This window comes from Gorilla gorilla, chromosome 3 (assembly GCF_029281585.2).
Source record: "Gorilla gorilla gorilla isolate KB3781 chromosome 3, NHGRI_mGorGor1-v2.1_pri, whole genome shotgun sequence".
Taxonomy (NCBI): Eukaryota; Metazoa; Chordata; class Mammalia; order Primates; family Hominidae; genus Gorilla; species Gorilla gorilla.
In genome coordinates this window covers 206,346,677-206,368,219 of record NC_073227.2, presented here as the reverse complement: position 1 = coordinate 206,368,219, position 21,543 = coordinate 206,346,677, and the positions used below count along the sequence as shown (strand labels likewise).

Here is a 21,543-nt window from a genome sequence, read left to right as displayed (position 1 = left end):
AACAGCATGTACATATATAATTGAAATATTATTTTTCCGTATCATTTATCATTTGAAACATTTTCTTTCAACTGCTGTGAGAACACTATCAGGTAGAAGAAGAGAAAGCTTAAGGTTTATTCTTACCGAACCTGTGTTTACTAGAAGTCCTAGATAGATAGATAGATAGGTAGATAGATAGCCTAGGTAGGCCTGATAGGCAGGCAGGCTAGGTAGGTTAGGCAGGTTAGGTAGGTAGGTAGGTAGGTAGGTAGATGATTGATAGGTAGGTAGGCAGATAGGTAGATAGATAGTAAAAGGAAAAGGAAATCTGGGAGCCCAAGATCTTGAGTTAGTAGGTAGGCAGAAATAAGACCCCCGGACATGGCTATATCAAAGGTTTAATTAATATTGGGAATAAGGATGAGATGTTGCTTGTACAGCAGACTTGATGGCCTTGTCCCTCAGGAAACCAGCCTAACACATTCTCATCAGATCAGAAGACCACTGCGCTGCTCTCACCTCAGACTTCATCTCCTACCATGTGGGATGTGAGAAGCCACCTCCCTAATTTCTGAGTCCGAATCTCTGCCTTACACGCCATGGAACTCCTCCATCATCTGGGTTTCTAGCTGTGCCACAGGCCTGAAAATATTAGCTTAGGTTTAAATTCAGTGGACTTAAGGGGCAGTCTACACACCACAGGGGCATCCCCTAGGGCCGGCCTGTCCTCGGCCTACTGCGTCGCTTTTCCTGTCGAGGGCCCGTCACACAGCCTTTCCACTTCCACGGGACAGTGGGGAAAAGGAGTTAGAGAGGGAGGAATCATATCCAGAGGCCTTCATTCCACCCCTGCCTCAGAACCCAAGTCGGGGGAGAGCTTTCAAGGCATGGAGACATGGGAGAAGGCCCGGGGCTGGGGGCTGGCTTCTCTAGCTCTGGTGTGAAGACGCTGCCCACCTCTGCAAGAACCCGTTATCCAGCGGGGTGGGGACCTTGTGAGGAATATGGAGCTGCTGTAGGCAAGGACAGATGGCCTTATGGCTGTCCATCTGTGGCCAATGGCAGCACATTTGTAACCTCGCCACAATATTATTACAGAAAATTTGAGAAATAGAGAAGAGAAACATGCAGGTCCACAGTCTCCTACTTGCAATTCAAAAAGACATGAGGGTCTGAAACACAGTATGTTTATAATTCTTAAGGCAGCAAGATCATCTTAGCTGCAAACGCCTGAGACTGTATTTAGTGTTTATTCCATTTTGTGGGAACAGTGTTACGTTTCACTGCAGAAATACCACTATGGCAAAAGGGTGCAATTGTAGACCATGCCCAGGCGGTTCTGCAGTAGGGTGTACATGTGTTATATGTTATTTGTACATTGTGTGGCATTTCCAAAATCCAAACACGTCTTAATTCTAAAACATTTCTGTTCCCAAGGTTTCGGATACGGCCTTATATACCTGCACGTAATCCACAGTTCACACGGTGGTTTTTTGTTGGTTTGTTTGAGACTGAGTCTCGCTCTGTCACCTAGGCTGCAGTGCGGGGGCGCAATCTTGGCTCACTGCCATCTCTGCCCCTCATCTCATGCCTCAGGCTCCCAAGTAGCTGGGATGACAGGCACCCACCACTAGCCCAGCTAATTTTTGTATTTTTAGTAGACACGGGGTTTCACCATGTTGGCCAGGCTGGTCTCGAACTCCTAACCTCAGGTGATCCGCTCACCTTGGCCTCCCAAAGTGCTGGGATTACAGGCATGAGCCACTGCACCCTGCCAACACAATGGTTTTGATGTGTTTACACATAGGGTCTTTTCTCCCCTTGCTTCCTTACTTTTATATAATAGTAAACATGTACGTACATGTCTCCACGGCATCCACTTGACTCTGTCCTCAGCTCAGTGGCCTTCGTAGTGCTGGTGCCTCAGCTTGTCACCACTAGCTAGTCCTTTCAGTAAGTCCAAAGCAACTACGTTTCTACTGACCCCTCCGTTTGCAAGAGTCCCAGGCACTGCTGGAGGCTGTAGTCTCTAAGGTCCAGGGGTCACGTTGGGGTGTACCTGTCTCCTATAGCCAAAAGTTTGGGCCAGGACTAGTGAGGGTACAGCTCGTGCAAAGACTAAAACACCATCAGGCAGCTTTTCCAAAGCACAGAAATGGCTGGAATCCACCTGCCCTGTGCCCTCAAGAGCACTGAGGTAGGCTGGAGCCCAGCCTTTTCTCTTGTCCTCTCTGCCCACCACTTTCTGGGCCTCTGACTGATGCCTGGATTTTTAAAATTAGTATTTAAAATGTTAATAGTTTTCTGCATATAGGTCATAGACACTTATCTGAGGTTATTCCCACATGATTTATATTTTTGTGTTATTACGAATGAGCATTCCTTGCCCAGTGTACTTTCTCACTGGCTGTGAAAGATATGCTTTTCATTTTTGTTCATTTATGTCATACCCTGCCACTCTGCTGAGCTAATCATATCAGGCAGCCTTTAAGCTGATCCCTTTGGATTCCCAGAGATCCAATCATCATGTACAAGAAAGATAATTATACTTCTTTTTAAAATATATCTTGCTTGTTTTGTGTTTTATTTTTTGTCCAGAACTTCTCAAATGTGACTGCATAATAATGGTGATACCATGACTCTTTGTTTTGTTTTTCATTTCAGTTAGACTACTGCATTTTCCTCTCTGAATATAACTTCTCTCTGTCTTGCTCTAAATTGAAATCTGTTATCTTCCCTGAGAAAGACACAACTTCCCCCTGAAGATAAGGCTGCAGACACCTTGAGCTTGACAGTATAAGATGATGTTATTTCTTTATTTCTTCCCCCCCGAGACAGAGTCTTGCTCTGTCACCCAGGCTGGAGTGCAGTGGCGCGATCTCAGCTCACTGCAACCTCCACCTCCCGGGTTTGAGCAATTCTGCTGCCTCAGCCTCCCGAGTAGCTGGGATTACAGGCGCCTACTACCGCGCCCAGCTAATTTTTGTATTGTTAGTAGAGACGGAGTTTCACCTTGTTGGCCAGGCTGGGCCTGAACTCCTGACCTCCTGATCTGCCTGCCTTAGCCTCACAAAGTGCTGGGATTACAGGCATGAGCCACCGCGCCTGGCCTGGGATGATGTTACTATACATTCAATTTGTCCAAGGACATGGGGAGGTGGGGTGACAAGCAACGTTAATGGGGCTGCAAATGAATATTTTATAAAAGATTTATCTGGTTTTTCTGTTCAGTGTGGCTCTCATACTCTAGGACAGAGGTCAATTTAAATTTTGGTTGTGACAGATTTTTTTCAGTTCTCTTTGCGACCCTGATTTTGTCAATTCTTTTTATGATTTATGTTACACTTGGATAGTGATGAGCAATTATCACATACTTTAAGGAATTCTACTCATGTATTTTACTAGCTGACCTCCGGGGGTAAATCATCCCGGAGTGTATTTATAACTGTAACAGTATCGGCTCCAGAGAGGACCCGGCAGCTGTAACTGCCAACAAGGTTTTCCCCATTGGGAACAGAACAAATAGACGTGTGGGCCCACACAAACGGCGGGAAGATTTTGAATGTATCAGTGTTTCTTAGCCTGTTTTATTTGATCACAGAATACATGGTAAATCAGAGAAAAATAAAATCAAAAGCTACTGGACTCTTTCATCCCGTGCTTGCCACAGCTTATCTGGTCATAAAACACATCCTGTCTTTCCCCACACTTTTCCTGTCTTCAGGGCCTGATGGTGTAAATCTGCCACACCCAAAAGGAAGGGGGTGGGAAAAAAGCACTTTTGTTTTAAACACACAAACGGACCTAGCTGGAAGGGGCGGCAGCGGCGGAGGGGCGGGGAGGGGGATGCAGGGCGGAGTGGGAAGAGCAGAAAGCTACTGCCTGAATCAGTATTGTCTTTTGAGATCTCAGTAAGTTATTCTCTTCTAATTTTTCATCATGTATGTGTAGATGGTGTTTCCAATTACTATATGAACACTATGGGGTTTTTAAAAAACTACTATTAGGCAATAGTAATGAAAGGAAAAATAACAATAAACACGGGTTTGAGGGTTTGCCGGGGAGGCTTATTTATCTCTGTTTTCTTGGGCACTAGGAACATTATCTAGTATGAAAGGAACTTCAGTGTTGAACCTCAATTTTAAAAGAACTTTACAGCTATTCATTATTTCATTTCAACATTGGATTAGGCCAACCATTAAGTGTCAAAAGAGCCCGTCAGAAGCATCAGCAAATGTAATTAATTTTAAAAACCCAGCAACTTTAAACACTTGGCCCATTGAAAGTTAAATGGAATGTCTAGGCTCCTATTTATATGACATAGTCTAGGGTGGTGTTTTAGTCTGTTCCTCCTTCTATAACAAAATTCCTTAGTTGGGTAATTTATAAACAACCGAAATTGATTTCTCATAGTTCTGGAGGTTGGGAAGTCCAAAATCAAGGCACTGGCAGATTCAGTGTCTGGTGAGAGCTCACTGTCTGCTTTCAGGACAGTGCCTTGTTGTGTCCTCACATGGCAGAAGGCAGAATGGCAAAAGAGTGAGCTCTCTCCATCTAACCCTTTCCTAAGGGCACAAATCCCATCCTTAAGAGCAGAACCCTCCCGTCACTCCCCAGGGCTCCACCTCTTAATACCATCGCCTTAGGGGGTTAAGTTTCAACATGTGAACTTTGGAGGGACACACAGTCTAAGCATAGCAGGTACTGTGTCAGGACTAGGACTCAGCATATAGTTGTACTCATGGGCAACAGTTATTACAGCAAAGGAATACACAACAAGATTAGCAACAACAACAAAGGCACAGGTGGAATCTGAAGAAACCCACGCCCAGGCTTATGTTCTCTCCCTTCCATGAGGAAACACACGGCGCATATGCCTGTCTCCAGTAGTGAAGAATGCAGGGACATGGGCACAGTGTTTGTCCCAAAGGAAGCCCGGAGGGATGTTTTTGTTGGGGGAAGTCTGTAGGCATCCTCTGCCTAGCAGCTACCAAAATGACAGAATTCCACAAGGAAAGCAGATAGTCACCACAAATCACATTGTTTATGCAACAGTTTAAACATAGCAAAACCAGTCTTACCAGCTAGGGGATGGAAGTGCCAAGTTCCTGATGTCAGCCAAATGCCAGCCTTGCCAATATGCCCTTGTAAAGATGGCAGCCTCGGGCCTGCCGTGGTAACTGTTTTCTGCATAGGCACACAACCCACAAATGACACTAACATACTTAAGACACATTTTGCAGCAGCAGTGTGTTTTTGGAGATGGGGTCTCACTGTCACCCAGGTTGGAGTGCAATGGCATAGTCATAGCTCATTGCAGCCTCAAACTCCAGGGCTCAAGGGATCTTCCCCCCTCAGCCTCCTGAGTAGCTAGGACTATAGGTGTGCACCACCACACCTGGCTAATTTTTTTATTTTTAATTTTTTTGGAAGGACAGGGCCTCACTATGTTGCCCTGTCTGGTCTTGAACTTGTGGCCTCAAGTGATCCTCCCACCTTGATCTCCCAAAGTTCTGGGATTACAGGAATGAACCACCACACCCAGCCTGAATACAGTTAGATGGTTCAGAGCACAAAGTTTAAATGCAAGGTTGCCTATAAAAGATTTAATATACATACTTCAAAACACAACTACTGAGGTGAAAGTATAACAAATGATGAGGGAAGAATGATCTTTTCAACAAACAGGTACTGGGCAAATGGATATCCACATGCAAAAGAACTGATTTGGACCTTTCCCTCATATACAGAATGAACTCAATGGATCAAAGACCTAAATGTAAGAGTAAATATAAAACTCTTAGAAGAAGGCACAGGGGTAAACTTTTGTGACCTTGGATTAGGCAATGGTTTCTTTTAGATGTGACACCTAAAGCACAGGCAAGAAAAGAAAAAATAGAAAAACTGGACTTCATTAAAAATAAAAAGGTTTTGGGATCAAAAGAAACTGTTAAAGAAAAACATCCACACATTGGGAAAAAATTGCAAATTATACACTGGTATGAGACTAGTATGTAGGATATATAAAGAACTATTATAACCCAACTGGAAAATGGGCAAAGGCTTTGAATAGACATTTACAAATACAAATGCAAAATGGGTAAGAAGCACAGGAAAAGATGCTCAACATGATTTTTCATTAGAGAAATGCAAATCAAAAAAGCAATGAGATAGCACTTCACATCCACTGGGATGGCGATAATAAAGATAGGCACCAACAGGTGTTGGTGAGGATGTAGAACCTTATACACTATTGGTAGGGATGTGAAATGGTACAACCACTTTGAAATACAGATTGGCAATTTCCCAAAATGTCAAAGATAGAATTACCATGTGACCCAGTAATTCCACTCCTAGGTACATACCCAAGAGAACTGAAAACATGTATCCTCACAAAAACTAGTACGCAGATGTTTGTAGCAGCATTATTCATAATAGGCCAAAGCTGGAAACAATCCAAGTGCTTATCAACTGATGAACAGATTTTTTAAAAATCCATATAATGAAATGTTAATCATCCATAAAAAGGAATGAAATATTGATACATGCAACAAAGTACATGAATGTTGTAAACATTATGCTAAGTGAAAGAAGCCAGACATAAAAGGCCACGTATTCTATGATTCCATTTATATAGAATATCCAAAATAGGCAAATCCACAGAGACAGAAAGTAGATTAGTGTTTGCCAGGAACTGAAGGGAGGAGAATGGGGAGTGGCTGCCGATGCTACAGTGTTTCTTCTGGATGATGAAAAGGTTTTGGAATTCCATAGCGGTAATTATTGCACAACTTTGTAATTATATTAAAAACCTCTGAATTGTACACTTTAAAAGGGTGAATTTTATGGTATGTGAATTATATATCAATTTGTAAAAAGTGTAACAAATGGATTAACATAAATGTTAATTCAGGAAATCAGATGTATAAAGATAGATGCAGGATGAGCCATACAATAATTTCCTCACATTCTTCTGAGGAACAGACTGAAGCCCCCCAAAACAGCTGTAGTTTCCTGTCCCTCTTTGGAAATAGCCAGGATTCTTCAGCCTGAATTAGAGGCTGTCTCATACTTGTCATAGTCAGGACAACTAAAAACTTTTTACTAGGACTCCTGATAAGTCAGCCTAATTGAATGGGTGATTTATATTCAGAACTCAAATGAACCAAGCAGTCTTCCCATAAATTACTCAAACTACCAGAAATCTAAACCAGCAATTAATTTAAAAAGGGATTTTGTGCCCAATCACTTGGAAACTATTTGGCAGTATCTACAAAAGCTGACTATGCATAGTCATTGACCCAGTAACTACTACTACTATGTTTATCCCCAACAAAAAGATGTATAAATTTTCAGGAAAAAGCAGGCGCAAGAATGTTCCTAATCGTCCAAAACAGAAGCTACCCAAAGTCCATCAAGTAGAAAAGATAAATTGTGATATATTCACACAATGTAATACAACAATATGAAGGAAAAAAATTATAACACAACAAAATGGATGAATCAATGTCAAGGGAAAGAAGCTAGACACAAAATATTACACACTGTATGATTCCATTTATATAGTGTAAAAAACAAGAAAAAGTAACTTGTGCCATTACAGGTGCATATAGGATTTACACTTGAGTTCATGTAGTGACTAGAAGGGAATACAACAGGACTTCCAAAGTGCTGGTAAGGATCTCTTTCTTGATCTGAGAGCTAGTTACATGGATGTGTTTGGCTTGTGAAAATCTATCAAGCTGTAAACTTACATATACATTTCTGTATCTTTCATTTACTTCAGTAAGCAGTTTTTAAATGGATTGCTTTAATGGCACACTAGATGTGGCTAAAGAGAGAATTAATAAAAAGGGAGAGATTACTGAAGAGATTACCCAGAGTGTGTCAGAGAGAAAAAAAACGATGGAAAATCTGAAAGGCAAATTTAAGAGACATGAGGAGAAGGTCTTATCAAAATGCTGGAGAGAAAAGTGAAATAGATTGGGGCCTCTGAAGAGCATGGTGGGTTACTTGTGTTTCCAACCAAAGATACATCTGAGTGCTAACTCCTGAAACCTGTGAATGTGAACCTCTTTGGAAATAGGATATTTTACATGTAATCAAGTTAAGAGGAAGTCATGTTGGATTAGGGTGGGTGCCAACTCCAATGACTGGTGTCCTCATAAGAGGGAGGAGAGGACACACAGAGATAGAGGAGACATGAAGGGAAGGCCATATAAACACAGAGGCAGAGGTTGAGTTGTGCAACTACAAGCCTAGGAACACCAGACATCACCAGAAACCACCAGAAGCTGGTGGGGAATGCTTAGGATGATTTTTCTCTAGGGCCAGAGGAAGCATGGCCCTGCCAACACCTTGATTTTGGACTTCTAGGCTCCGGAACTGTGAGAGAGGAAATTTCTGTTCTTTTAAGCCACAAAGTTTTTGATATTTTGTTTTAGCGGCCCTAGGAAACTAACACAAATAAATTATCCCTGAGAATGTTTGGGAGCTAATAAAATATGCCAATCCAAGACAGGAAGCTCAAAATTCCCAAAACATAATAAATATCTAGTCAATCCAATAAATACCCAGTAAATCCACCAAAAAGGCAATATTTATTGTATTGCCTGAGCACGGTGACTCCCTGCGGTAACCGCAGCACACTGGGAAGCTGAGACAGGAGGATTGCTGGAGCCCAGGAACTTGAGACCAGCCTGCATAACATGGAGACCCCATCTCTACAAAAATTTTAAGGAATTAGCTGGATGTGATGGCACATGCCTGTAGTCCCAAGTACTTGGGAGGCTGAGATGGGTGGATCACCTGAGCCCAAGAGGTTGAGGCTGCAGTTGAGAGCTATGATTGTACCAATGCACTCTAGCCTGGATGATAGAGTGAGACGCTGTCTCAGAGAGAAAGAGTGAGAGAGAAGTGCGCAGGTGCTGGGACACGCCAGCTGTTCTGCTTACCTGTCCTTAACTAGCCCTGTGGCCTTGGGCAAGTTACTTAACTTCCCCACTGTCCCTTGGTTTCCCCATATGTTAAACGAGCCTCATAATGAACCTTATTTCATAAAGTTTTGTCGGCGCTGCCTAGAAAGCCTTACAACAAAGGTCAATACTTGGCATTTAATAAGAGCTCAGTAAATCTTTGATTTAGTTTTCCAAACATCTCCAAAACTTCTTTTAAGCTACAGCAGCAAAAACCATGTGCAGTCTTCTAACCACAAAAGGCAATGTGAGTTTAAACAAAGTAAGGTATTGTTTTCTGATTTGTTTCATTTCTGATGCCCTTCCTGAATATGCCAGTTTTTTCTTAGCCTTTTTGGATAAGTAGCTTATTGAGTTAATGTCTTCAGTGAAAATAAAACTTCCACATCCAATCTTTCAGTCATAAATGAGTGCTATCTGCACCATCCGATAGGGATTGTTTTTCTTCTTAATACCTTACCTAATATTGCTTCACCCTAAGTAAAGCTCATTGGGAAATTTCATATTCACTAAAGGCAACCATAAGATTTGGGGAATCATATAATCAAGAATTGTATATATCTAAAAAGGAACATTATAAAATCCTTTAATTCAGACCACTTATAGTCCAACTTAAAGATGAGGAAATTGACTCTTAAAAAGATTAAATGACTCTTCCAAAATCACAAAGATAATTCAGTGATTTTTTTCCCCTACTAAATGTTCCTTTTTTCTGCATTTCATTCTCACTTAAGCAATTTATTGTCTAAAATAGCATCATGGAATGATATAAAAATGCAGCTTTCCAATCACACTAAGGGTCTATTTCTTCTCTTGACCACCAATCAGGAACCTTTGCTGGAAGCTTGTTTCTGATTGGTGAAAGTAAGCCATAACAGTGGAATGCCAAGGAGTAAACACAAAAGCGTAGCAACGACTGAGTTTGCTGTCTCACTACCCTCAGCCTAGGCCAACCTGGACTCCTTCACCCCAAATGAGGTGACCTCTACATTTTATATGAAGACACTGATTTACCATTCAACGGTGATCCATCTTATAACATGGCAATCCAATACAGACAGGAAGATAAAACTGAACAACACAGCTAAAATAAAGTGTATTCCCAGGTAAAATAGACAAGTGCTTTAATTTGAAATGGATTCGTCCGATGAGTGTCAGTTACAAGGGCACAGAAGGTACTGGTGCAGAAGAGCTCTGTCTGTGGGCAGTGTCACCAGGTCCCACTAAGTGGCAACACTTGTGCTGGGCGACTTGACCCATCTTGATGTATAAACCCATAGCCAGACAGGACGTGCAAACAGGTCTCATGGTGAATGCCATGCTGTGGAAAATGACATGGAGAATGGCTGTCTCTCAGCTAGGGAGGAGGGTCTTGGTGTCCTAGGAAAGAATGTTCACGTCCTAGAGTTGGTGGTTGGTGTTCTATCTAGGCGATGAGAGGATGCTTTTCCTAATGAGCACCTGGTGGGAATAGAGTCTCTCTTTGCACTTTGCTGGAGGAAGAAATTTTTACCACTTATTTTTTATTCTTGCTTACAGAATACACATTGCGGAAAAAGGATGAAGTTGACCAGTGAAAAGTTGCCCAAGAACCCCTTTTATGCCTCTATATCTCAGTATGCTGCTAAAAACCAAAAATTCTTCCAGTGGAAAAAGGAAAAGACTGGTACGAATCCTGATATTTAAGCTTCCCTTGGAAAACACTTTAACAGTTCATTTTGTATGCTAGAGCAAACGAGACAAGAAATAATGGGTTTTATTGATTTCAAGGAAGTGGTTAATCATTAGTCCTTTTGAGTTTTCCCGCAAGAATCTGTGAAATTGCTCATTTATCTGGTAGCAAATCGTCAGTGAGGTCTCACAGATAGGTCTTGATTTTACTCTCAGGACTTAAGGACATGCTTCTAGAAAACAGAAACCAGATGTCACGTTTGTTAAAGAGAACAATGCCAGGCTTGACTTGCAATTATTATTTAAATACCTTATTTTCCCTAAAGTCTTAAAAATGTTATATTAGGGATGGGTTGCTCATTTGGTTAGAGGGACTCTCATTAAGGCTCAAATTAAGAATTTAACTCACCTCTCCAGACAGCTTTGCCTATTGAAGACAAACCAACGCACAGACTTATACCCAGCCCTGCACTGTTAGGGCTCTACTTGGCCATGAGCAGGGTTAGTGTGAAACCAATCAACAAGTATTGTTTGTTGTTGTTGTTGTTGTTGTTGTTGTTTTGAGATGGAGTTTTGCTCTTGTTGCCCAGGCTTGAGTGCAATGATGAGATCTTGGCTCACCGCAGCCTCCGCCTCCTGGGTTCAAGCTATTCTCCTGCCTGAGTCTCCCGAGTAGCTGGGATTACAGGCATGCACCACCACGCCCTGCTAATTTTGCATTTTTAGTAGAGACGGGGTTTCTCCATGTTGGTCAGGCTAGTCTTGAACTCCCAAAATCAGGTGATCCACCCGCCTCGGCCTCCCAGAGTGCTGAGATTTACAGGCGTGAGCCACCGCACCTGGCCAGTATTGCTTTATTACACAAGGCACAGCGTTAGGTCCTGTGACCATGCCGTTTTTTCAGGTAATATTTCTTCCTTGAGCTAAGGAGGCCAGTTGTAGGAATGAGCACTAGAAAGCAAGAATGTCAACAGTGTTAGATGGATTTTATACGATTCATTACTTCAAGAGAGAAAATTCATATTGTGTGGTTGATGGAATTCCTTACCTTTTAAAATCAGATTACACCCATGCTAATTTGGTGGATAAGGCATTGCAGCTCTTGAAGGAAAGAATACTGAAAGGAGACACTCTGGCATATTTCCTACGAGGTCAACTATATTTTGAAGAGGTATCATTTTTTGTTTATTTGTTTTCATTTCCTGTAATTCTATTGTTAGATCCTCAGACAAAAATTTCATGTAGAGTTTCTTACTGTGTTATACTAGGGAAATTCTGTCCAATTACACAGACTATGGCTGTGGCTTTAACAGTAGGATACAGTGCTGCCAGCTTGAGGAGCTACCTGACTTTTCTTCATAAAATCCATGTCATGAAAGCCATTTATGGGAGTCGTTTTAATATAAAATCCATTTCATCCTATAGATTAAAAATCAAATTTTTATATTTTTGCTCAAAATATTTAATAATACAAATCATATTATCAGGCCGGGCACGGTGGCTCACGCCTGTAATCCCAGCACTTCGGGAGGCCGAGGCAGGTGGATCACCTGAGGTCAGGAGTTGTAGACCAGCCTGGCCAACATGGCTACACCCCATCTGTACTAAAAATACAAAAAAAAAAAAAAAAAAGTAGCCGGGCATGGTGGCGCACATCTGTAATCCCAGCTACTTGGGAGGCTGAGGCAGAGAATCGCTTGAACCCAGGAGGCAGAGGTTGCAGTGAGCTGAGATCATACCACTGCACTCCAGCCTGGGCCACAGAGCGAGACTCCCTCTCAAAAAAAAGTATGTTTATATTATCAGGTATCTTCATATTAACAATAATTGAAGCCCTGGTTTTTATCTAGTACTTAGGGGCAGCTTTAGCTGTTTCTGGATAGCATAGGAGGAAATCGCCCTCTTTCTCAACATCTTGTTGGGGTGGCCTGGGAAGTAGACTGAGGAATGGCTATGCCAGCTGTCCCCCCAACTTCAGTAATGTAGTTTCGGTTTTTCATTGACTTCCTTGGGAAGACTTGAAAAGGGACCGACTGTCTTTCACCATTTGTTGACTATTTGGGCAGCTGTTCACCTATATCCCACTTACTCTCTCACTTTTCAATGGCACCTTCGTCTATCCTGACAACAAATGTTTGCTGAGGGCTCATCGTGCGCCTGTCACTCTGAGGATGGCAGAGCACCATGGCTGAGAGCATGCTTCCTCAGCGTGGGGCATGGGTTCAGATATGGCTGCATTGCTTGTTAACTGTGTGTTTAACTTGGGCACAAACACTTGACCACTTGGTGCCTTTGGGATTACTTTAAGATCATAATAAAAATAATTAAATATCTTCTGGGTGCTTCTAGGGATGGTATGAAGAAGCATTAGAACAGTTTGAAGAAATCAAGGAGAAAGACCATCAAGCAACTTACCAGCTAGGAGTGATGTACTATGATGGGCTGGGGACCACTCTAGACGCTGTAAGTTAATGTCTTGGTCACAGTGGTTAAGATTTCATTGTCAGTGGATTATTGGACACAATTAAAATTATTTATATTTTAATACATATATATATATATTTTTTTTTTTTTTTTTTGAGACGGAGTCTCGCTCTGTCGCCCAGGCTGGAGTGCAATGGCGCGACCTTGGCTCACTGCAAGCTCCGCTTCCCGGGTTCGAGTGATTCTTCTGCCTCAGCCTTCAGAGTAGCTGGGATTACAGGCACTGCCACCATGCCTGGCTAATTTTTGTATTTTTAGTAGAGACAGGATTTCACCATGTTGTCCAGGCTCTACTAAAAATACAAAAATTAGCCTGGCATGGTGGTGCATGCTTGTATTCCCAGCTACCTGGGAGGCTGCAGCGAGCCAAGATCATGCCACTGCACTCCAGCCTGGGTGACAGAGCAAGACTCTGTCTCAAACAAACAAAAACCAAAATATATTTGATTGTCCAATATTATTTTCTTCTTTTGGGTGATGTTTGAAGGTTTGTGTCGGATGGATTTGGGGGTGGAGGGTACAGATCCGTTCTTGCTAGTGGTTAGAATATCTTCTATGCTTTCCTTGTGACCACGTAGCAGATGTCGTATTAGTGCATAAGATTTGTATATTAGATACAAACTATGAGCACACAGTAAAAGTATGCTTGAATGGAAGACGGTGTTTGTTAGGGGCTCACAAGTGTGTCGTAAGAATTATAAATGTGAAAGCTGTTCCTGGCCATTCTTGCACTTTAGTCAGTTCTAAGAACTGTGCTGATTCAGGATAAGGGTTATTAGATGGGAGGGAGGAAAGAAAAAAGGAAGCCCATATCGAGACTTAAATCAACTCAGGCAGCTGTAAAAGGAAGGAAATTTCTTATATCCCAGAGCTCCTGGGAGTGCCTGAATAGGAGATGTACTTTTAGAGATTCTTTTCCTCCTTATCGCTTGCCCTGCAGAATCCAAGACAATTGTACCCCTTGGGCACAGATTCATAGTATTATACATCGTGTCAGAGGGCGGACACTTCACAGCCTTATTGGGAGAAAGAAATTCAGTTTGGATAAAACTAAAAACTAGGGTTTTTTTGTTCTTTCTTTTGTCGAAGGAGAAAGGGGTGGACTATATGAAGAAAATTCTTGATTCTCCATGTCCCAAAGCAAGACACTTAAAATTTGCAGCTGCTTACAACCTCGGAAGAGCTTATTATGAAGGAAAAGGTGTTAAACGATCAAATGAGGAAGCTGAAAGGTAATCCTACCTGAGAACAAGATTAGGTTTGAATGAAATGCTGAAACCGAGAATAACATGCCTCACTTTCTCTTGTAGACTGTGGCTTATCGCAGCAGACAATGGAAATCCCAAAGCTAGTGTGAAGGCTCAAAGTATGCTTGGGCTGTATTACTCAACCAAGGAGCCCAAGGAGTTAGAAAAGGTAACGTTCCCTCTTTTTTAATGCTAGTGTTATATTTAGATTAATATTTGTTTCACTGCTTTTTTTGAGAAAATGGTGGGGAATGTCGTTTTAAATATCTCTTATATTTCCTTAAAATGTAAAGAAAGCATACATTTTAGGATCTCAAAGCCCTTTTATTTATAAATGTCCCCTTCCCTACCTCTACCGAAGGAAACCATGAATGTGAGAGTATTTTGTATACTATAGTATCAAAGCTGAAAGAAGAGAAACAGTCCTGAAATTACAGCCAAAATCCTTCTAAGCATGAATAGATGAATATTACCGTTGACTTGAGAAATAATTGATACTAATAAGTAAAATATACCAAGAATTAGTTACAAATAAAATCCATCTAAGATTTTCACAGAAATATAATCTCTTTCATCAATGGTTGAAACAGTTTCCAAAAAATCCTATAAGGAGAAGGAAATGGGGGCTGAGTCCTACTTGTGAGAGGAGTTAATGGCAAATTTGCAAGAGACACATAACAACTAAGGCCATCTTTGGATAGATAAGCAGCCACCTGGAATTTTTTAAATGAATTCAAATTCACTGTAGCGGAGTATGAGGCAAATGTGCTTGAGCCTGCATACAGCATTTATCCTGGGTTGTCTTTGATCGCAGCAGCTGCCATCTCTAGAACCCACCGGGAGCTCGAACTCTCCCTTAGCATCAGCGGTTTCGCCTCCTCTGTTGTGCCTCACGCCTTGCAGACACTGAGTTCCTATTTGGCATCTTCCTGCTCCTTACTCTGAAGATCCCCAAATCCTGAAACCTAGGACAGCTGGCCTTCCTCTGCCATAAGCTGCCTGGACTGTGATCTCACCTGCACTCTGGACAGACAGCGGAGGAACTCGCCTCCGCACCGTGTTAGGCATGTGTGCTAGTGTGAAATGCGTCCAAAGGCCTACCGCTCTTTCCTAGAGATGATTAATAGTGCTATCTAGGAAACACAGAGTTCTTTTCTGTCTAGTATTCCCTTATAATTTCATCTAGCGGATCACAAATACAATGATGAAACTGTGCTTTTCTTAGGCATTTTACTGGCATTCCGAAGCATGCGGCAATGGGAATCTGGAGTCCCAGGGTGCACTTGGGCTCATGTACTTGTATGGACAAGGCATCCGGCAGGATACGGAAGCTGCCCTGCAGTGCTTAAGAGAAGCAGCAGAACGCGGAAACGTCTATGCTCAAGGGAATCTCGTGGAGTATTACTATAAGATGAAATTTTTTACAAAGTGTGTTGCATTTTCCAAAAGGTGAATGTCTTTGTCTGTTTTGTGCTGCTGTAACAGAATATCACACACTAGGTAATTTATCAGAAACAGAAATTTATTTCTCACAGTTCCAGAGGCCAGGAGAGGGCTGCAACCTCCAGAGGGGAGGACCATCATGTCCTCACGTGACAGCAGAAAGCTACAGGAAACCTCTTTTATAAAAAGGGCTTTAGTCCTATTCATGAGGGAGGCGCTCTCGTGGCCTCATCGCCTCTTAAGGGCCCCACCTCTTGATACGATCACACTAGCAACACTGGGATTTCCGAGGGAACTTCTTAGTCAAACCATAGCAGTAATGTTTGAATAAACTGGATGAACGTATTGACAAGAATGCCTACTACATGTTCTATGCCAAATCCTTCACAGAGCTTTCTGCAATATTAGAAATGATAGCTATTGAGCACTTGAAATGTGTCTAATGCAACTTAGCACTAAACTTTTAAATTTTACTTAATGTAAATATTCATATGGCTGGTGGTTACCATACTGGATAGCACAATTCTATGCCATTAGCCTTCAGGATTTCAGTCCTACTAGCTGAAGCAAGTTTCTTAAGCAGCAAATGCCTTATCTGTAAGAAGAGAATACCTTTATAGCAGGATTATAATCATGTACTTAACACAGCTTGGCATATCACACGTTTATTACGTCTTCATTTCTTCCTGCACTCCTCCGTCATGCAGTTCTATAACTGCACCACTGAAATACAGCTTCATAACAACTGTAACATGAGAATATGGTTAAAAGACTGACACTATATCTAATAAAATATAAAAAACGTCTTTTCTCGGAGTCCGTAAGGCTCCATGTACTTTCTTACACGTATTTACCCACAGCGTATAAAAGCAGTGTGTCGGGGAGACAGACCTGGGTGTACTCTAGAGTGGCCATCAGACTCTGAGTGTGCTGGTGTTTCCCAGTCACACCCTTCCCACAGCGCCAGGTCTCCCCCGTCTCCGAGCCCTAGCTCAGGGCAGTGATCTACAAGAGAGGATGAAGGGAAGGAGGGGCTGCTTCTACCCCGCTTCCCCAGCGTCTCGGGCTCCAGGCAGCAGACCACTTACAGGAGTGATTGCCAGTGTCTCAAAGCAAGTGCCCATCTTAGTTAGAACTAAGACTTTAAATCATTCTTTAAAATCTTCCGCGCTTTCCATTATTTTCCACATCCCTACTCCCTATGACATTGAGGTTAACATGGAGTTGACTGGATCGCATTCTCACACAATTGTACATATTTGTGTCTGGGTATAAAGGATGACTTCTTTCCATTATCCTTTTTTTTTTTTTTTTTTTTTTTTTAGATGGAGTCTTGCTCTGTTGCCCAGGCTGGAGTGCAGTGGTGCGATCTCGGCTCACTGCCAGCTCTGCCTTCCGGGTTCACGCCATTCTCCTGCCTCAGCCTCCTGAGTAGCTGGGACTACAGGCGCCCGCCACCATGCCCAGCTAATTTTTTGTATCTTTTTTAGTAGAGACAGGGTTTCACCATGTTAGCCAGGATGGTCTCGATCTCCTAACCTCGTGATCCGCCCACCTCGGCCTCCCAAAGTGCTGGGATTACAGGCGTGAGCCACCGCGCCCGGCCAATTGTCTATTTTTAAAGAAGATGTGCTAGTGAAAGGGTTTTCTGGTCCTATGTGGCTAACGTCCAAATTGAAGGTTGATGTTTCCATACATGATCCAAAGAAATAGAAAATGCTTTCTTCTCCATTCAGTTTAAATCCACAAAGTGACATTAAACTTCCAGTAGTAATATTAGAAGAAAAAAGAAACATACCTTTGTTTTCCAGTGGTTATTGAGCCTGCTGAGCATAATTACAGAGACATGTGAAGTCACCACTCTGGGAAGCTCATCTTCTCCTGGTATGAGGTGCCTACATGGACCCTTCACCACACAGCAAACAACTTAGTTCTCAAAGCAGTGGAGAGAAATCACTTCAGGCACAAGGACAGTCTCTAGGTGCATCATTTTACAAACACTTACCGTAACTGATGTCTTTTCCATTTCACAACTCTACATCCTCTCAGGATCGCTGACTATGATGAGGTTCACGACATCCCCATGATCGCCCAGGTCACAGACTGTCTCCCGGAGTTCATCGGCAGAGGCATGGCAATGGCATCCTTCTACCACGCAAGGTGTCTTCAGCTTGGCTTGGGCACCACCAGGGATGAAACAACTGCTAAACACTATTATTCTAAAGTAAGCTTTAGAACAAAATATAAATTCACCCAAAGAGAAACTGCCAGGCTTTTAGCTGCAACTTGAATAGTTTTATGGATTAGTGTTTTTTCTACTCAATTACTGTGCAGATAACCTCTGTCTACAGAGAAGCTGTCAGACATGCAGATTGTTTGCAGACAATTCTGTCAGAATCTTATTAGCATAATTTAGCTCCAATGATTAAAAGTCCTATTTTGATGCAAATTACTCTTTCATTCTGCTACTATCTGCAGCCTAAGGCCCAGCACCAAGACCTTAAAGCTGAACAGTTTTTCTTTCATCTAGAACAAGTGTGAACGTATATGTTCATTCTAGTACAGTAATGAAATAGAGTTTAAAGTTTTTTTGAGCGTGACATCTACCCCACTTAGGCGGGATATTCTTGAGTTTGAGGTAATCAGTTAAAATAAGTCTTTCATATTTTAATCCATGTGATCAATTTATTTAGATCCCAAATGCGTTTCACATCTCAAAGTAAATACTAAAAAGCAAGGGGTGTGGTAGTGGAGGGGGTGTAAGGGAGATCATTATGAATACTAACTCTTAAGTTTAGATTTTTTTTAAAAAAAGAAAAACCAAAAAGCTGTGCACATCTTAGGTCCATCACATCCATGAGTCAGAATTACATCATAGCAGACTTGGTAGAGCAGTGTTTGTGGAACACAGATTGTTCAGCCTGAGTGGGGGAGTCTTCTGAGTCCCTTGGCTGACTCTGATATTACAGCAGTGGTTCCCAAGCTTCTCTGCATGTTAAAATCACCCAAGCATCTGTTACAAATTCCAAAGTTCAGGCCTTATTTCAGAAAATTTCAATCATGGTCTCTAGGAGACAGAAGCATATTTGTTGAAGTTCCCTGTGGGATTCCAATGTCAGGTAAGTTTGGGAACCCTAAATTACTTTAAAATTAAAACTTCCAGAGCATCAAAGCCATATTAATACATAAACATAGACACATAGCCCACAGCCAAATACAACTGATCTTTAAGATATTTACCTCTACGCCATTCTTAGCATGAATAACAGTTGTCTAACTTTTTTCATTTAAATGCTCTCTGTACTGGCCAGGCACAGTGGTTCATGCCTGTAATCCCAGCACTTCGGGAGGCTGAGGCAGGCAGATCACTTGAGGTCAGGAGTTCGAGACCAGCCTGGCCAACATGGTGAAACTGGGTCTCTACTAAAAATACTAAATAATCCTGTCTCTACTGAAAAATAAAATTAGCCAGGCATGGCAATGTGTGCCTGTAATCCCAGCTACTTGCGAGGCTGAGGCAGGAGAATTGCTTCAACCTGGGAGCAGAGGTTGCAGTGAGCCGAGATCACACCACTGCACTCCAGCCTGGAACTCCGTCTCAAAAAAAAAAAAAAAAAAAAGCTCTTTATTACACCAATTTCCAAACCAAGCCGATTTCAGGTTCTATCCTATCCTTAATATCCTTAGAAAACTCTAGTCAAATATATTTTGAAATATACTATATAGTCATCCTGACTAGAACAACAAAAAAAGGCCAGGTACCGTGGCTCATGCCTGTAATCCCAGCACTTGGGGAGGCCGAGGTGGGAGGATTACCTGAGGCCAAGAGTTTGAGACCAACCTGTCCAATATGGCAAAATCCCATCTCTACTCGAAATACAAAAATTAACCCATCATGGTAACGCATGTCCGTAGTCCCAGCTACTCGGGAGGCTGAGGCATGAGAATCGCTTGAACCTGCAAGGAGGAGGTTGCAGTGAGCCGACGCTGTGCCGCTGCACTCCTGCCTGGGCAACACAGCGAGACTCCATCTCAAAAAAAAAAAAAAAGCAAAACAGATTCCAATCTGAGAATGATTTTCCATATGATGGGAGAAAACAGCCCCATTACTCTGCAACTAGGATACTGTACTCTAGGACTCTAGGATACACATCTAGAATACTGTACTGAGTTTAGGCCATTGTACATTATGGGGATACTGATAAAATGGAGATCATTTAGAGGCAGTAAACCAGTGAAGGGTCTGGAATGATATCATGACTCATGATATGAGGAACAGAAACGGTCTCCCTCAGAGCAAAAGGACACGAGGTGTCCCGACAGTGGTGTTCACTGGACCGGCAGTGTCCCGCAGGAAGGGAACGGGTTGGGAGGGAGCGGAATCAGTGCCCATGGCAGGCAGTGTGTTATGGCAGAAGGTGAGGCAGTAAGATGGTAACTGGGACCTGGAGGCGAGAGACCCAGGCCTGCTCTCGGCTCTGCCACCGTCAGGCAGGGTGACTCCCACTTCCTAGAGTGTTAGGTTTCTGTGAAACCAGCATTATGTATTCTGTTAGGACCCTTCAAGGATTCTGGAGTACATGGAGAGAAACACCAGCCTAAAATAACGGAAAGTTTTCTTTTTTCTGAGACGGAGTCTGGCTCTGTCGCCCAGGCTGGAGTGCAGTGGTGCAATCTCGGCTCACTGCAAGCTCCGCCTCCCGGGTTCACGCCATTCTCCTGCCTCAGCCTCCCGAGTAGCTGGCACTACAGGCGCTCACAACCACGCCTGGCTAATTTTTGTATTTTTAGTAGAGACGGGGTTTCACTGTTAGCCAGGAAGGTCTCGATCTCCTGACCTCGTGATCCGTCCACCTCGGCCTCCCAAAGTGCTGGGATTACAGGTGTGAGACACCGCGCCCGGCCATAAGGGAGAGTTTTCTAACACAACAGTTCAGGAAACAAAGAAAAACACAAGTTTTCTCTGAAGGTGAAAACTTCTACATATGTAGAATGTGTAACTTCCTGCTACGGGAAGCAACCAAGCAAATACCTAGTGACCAACTGTCGTGGGTACTGAAGGGACAATTACTGCATAGAATGGGGTTTGGATGAGAGCTCTCTATCCCAAATTGTTGACATTCTAGAAATTATGCACCTTGTCACTATTTAGACATAATAAAATTATTTTAGCTATATATTTTAAAATAAAATTATTACAGATGCTGTTATTCACATAATGAGATCATAACAACTTTGAGGCCAAATGTTAATGCTTTCCATTTTACTTATTTTAATAATTCATAACATACAATGCTATCATTGGTGCTTAAGTTCCCTTTATTCTTGGCATTGATAAAATATCTCTTTCAAATGAGATTAACATGGTTATTTTGAGTATTGATCTATTCTGCATAGGTTAAAGTAGGACATCAGAATAGAAAGTATCTTAACAAATTTTCTTGAAATTCACTGTACTTTACTATTCTTAAAAACGAATCAAAAAAGAAAAAAAAAGAAGAAGAAAGACCCAAATAATTAGAATGTATCTAAATATCTGACTCTTTTTGATTTTAAGGCTTGTCGTCTGAATCCCGCATTGGCAGATGAACTTCACTCCTTACTTATTCGTCAAAGAATTTAGACTACAATGTATTTCAACAGAGATCATCAATGCTAACACCTCACAATGTGTGTATTTTTACAGTAGCTATGTTTGGTTATTTTTGCACATCACAAATTACACTATCCTGGGTATTTTA

At 42.1% G+C, this 21,543-nt stretch overlaps 1 protein-coding gene across 5 annotated transcripts in view; it reads left to right on the top strand.

Moving 5' to 3' along the window:
* The window catches only part of LRP2BP (LRP2 binding protein), a 31,897-nt gene extending 10,354 nt beyond the window's left edge, over positions 1 to 21,543 (top strand). For 2 of the 5 annotated variants that reach the window (XM_019025446.3, XM_019025447.4), the window contains exons 2-9: positions 10,497 to 10,623; positions 11,690 to 11,799; positions 12,978 to 13,091; positions 14,202 to 14,344; positions 14,423 to 14,528; positions 15,585 to 15,808; positions 17,852 to 18,026; positions 21,360 to 21,543. In XM_019025446.3, coding sequence (XP_018880991.1) covers positions 10,518 to 10,623; positions 11,690 to 11,799; positions 12,978 to 13,091; positions 14,202 to 14,344; positions 14,423 to 14,528; positions 15,585 to 15,808; positions 17,852 to 18,026; positions 21,360 to 21,425 — 1,044 coding nt within the window. In that variant the 5' untranslated portion in view covers positions 10,497 to 10,517 and the 3' untranslated portion in view covers positions 21,426 to 21,543. Of the gene's footprint in view, positions 1 to 9,900; positions 10,064 to 10,496; positions 10,624 to 11,689; positions 11,800 to 12,977; positions 13,092 to 14,201; positions 14,345 to 14,422; positions 14,529 to 15,584; positions 15,809 to 17,851; positions 18,027 to 21,359 lie in introns of those variants that run through there. The other 3 variants (XM_019025444.3, XM_055384901.2, XM_063705681.1) reach the window with 3 other exon arrangements.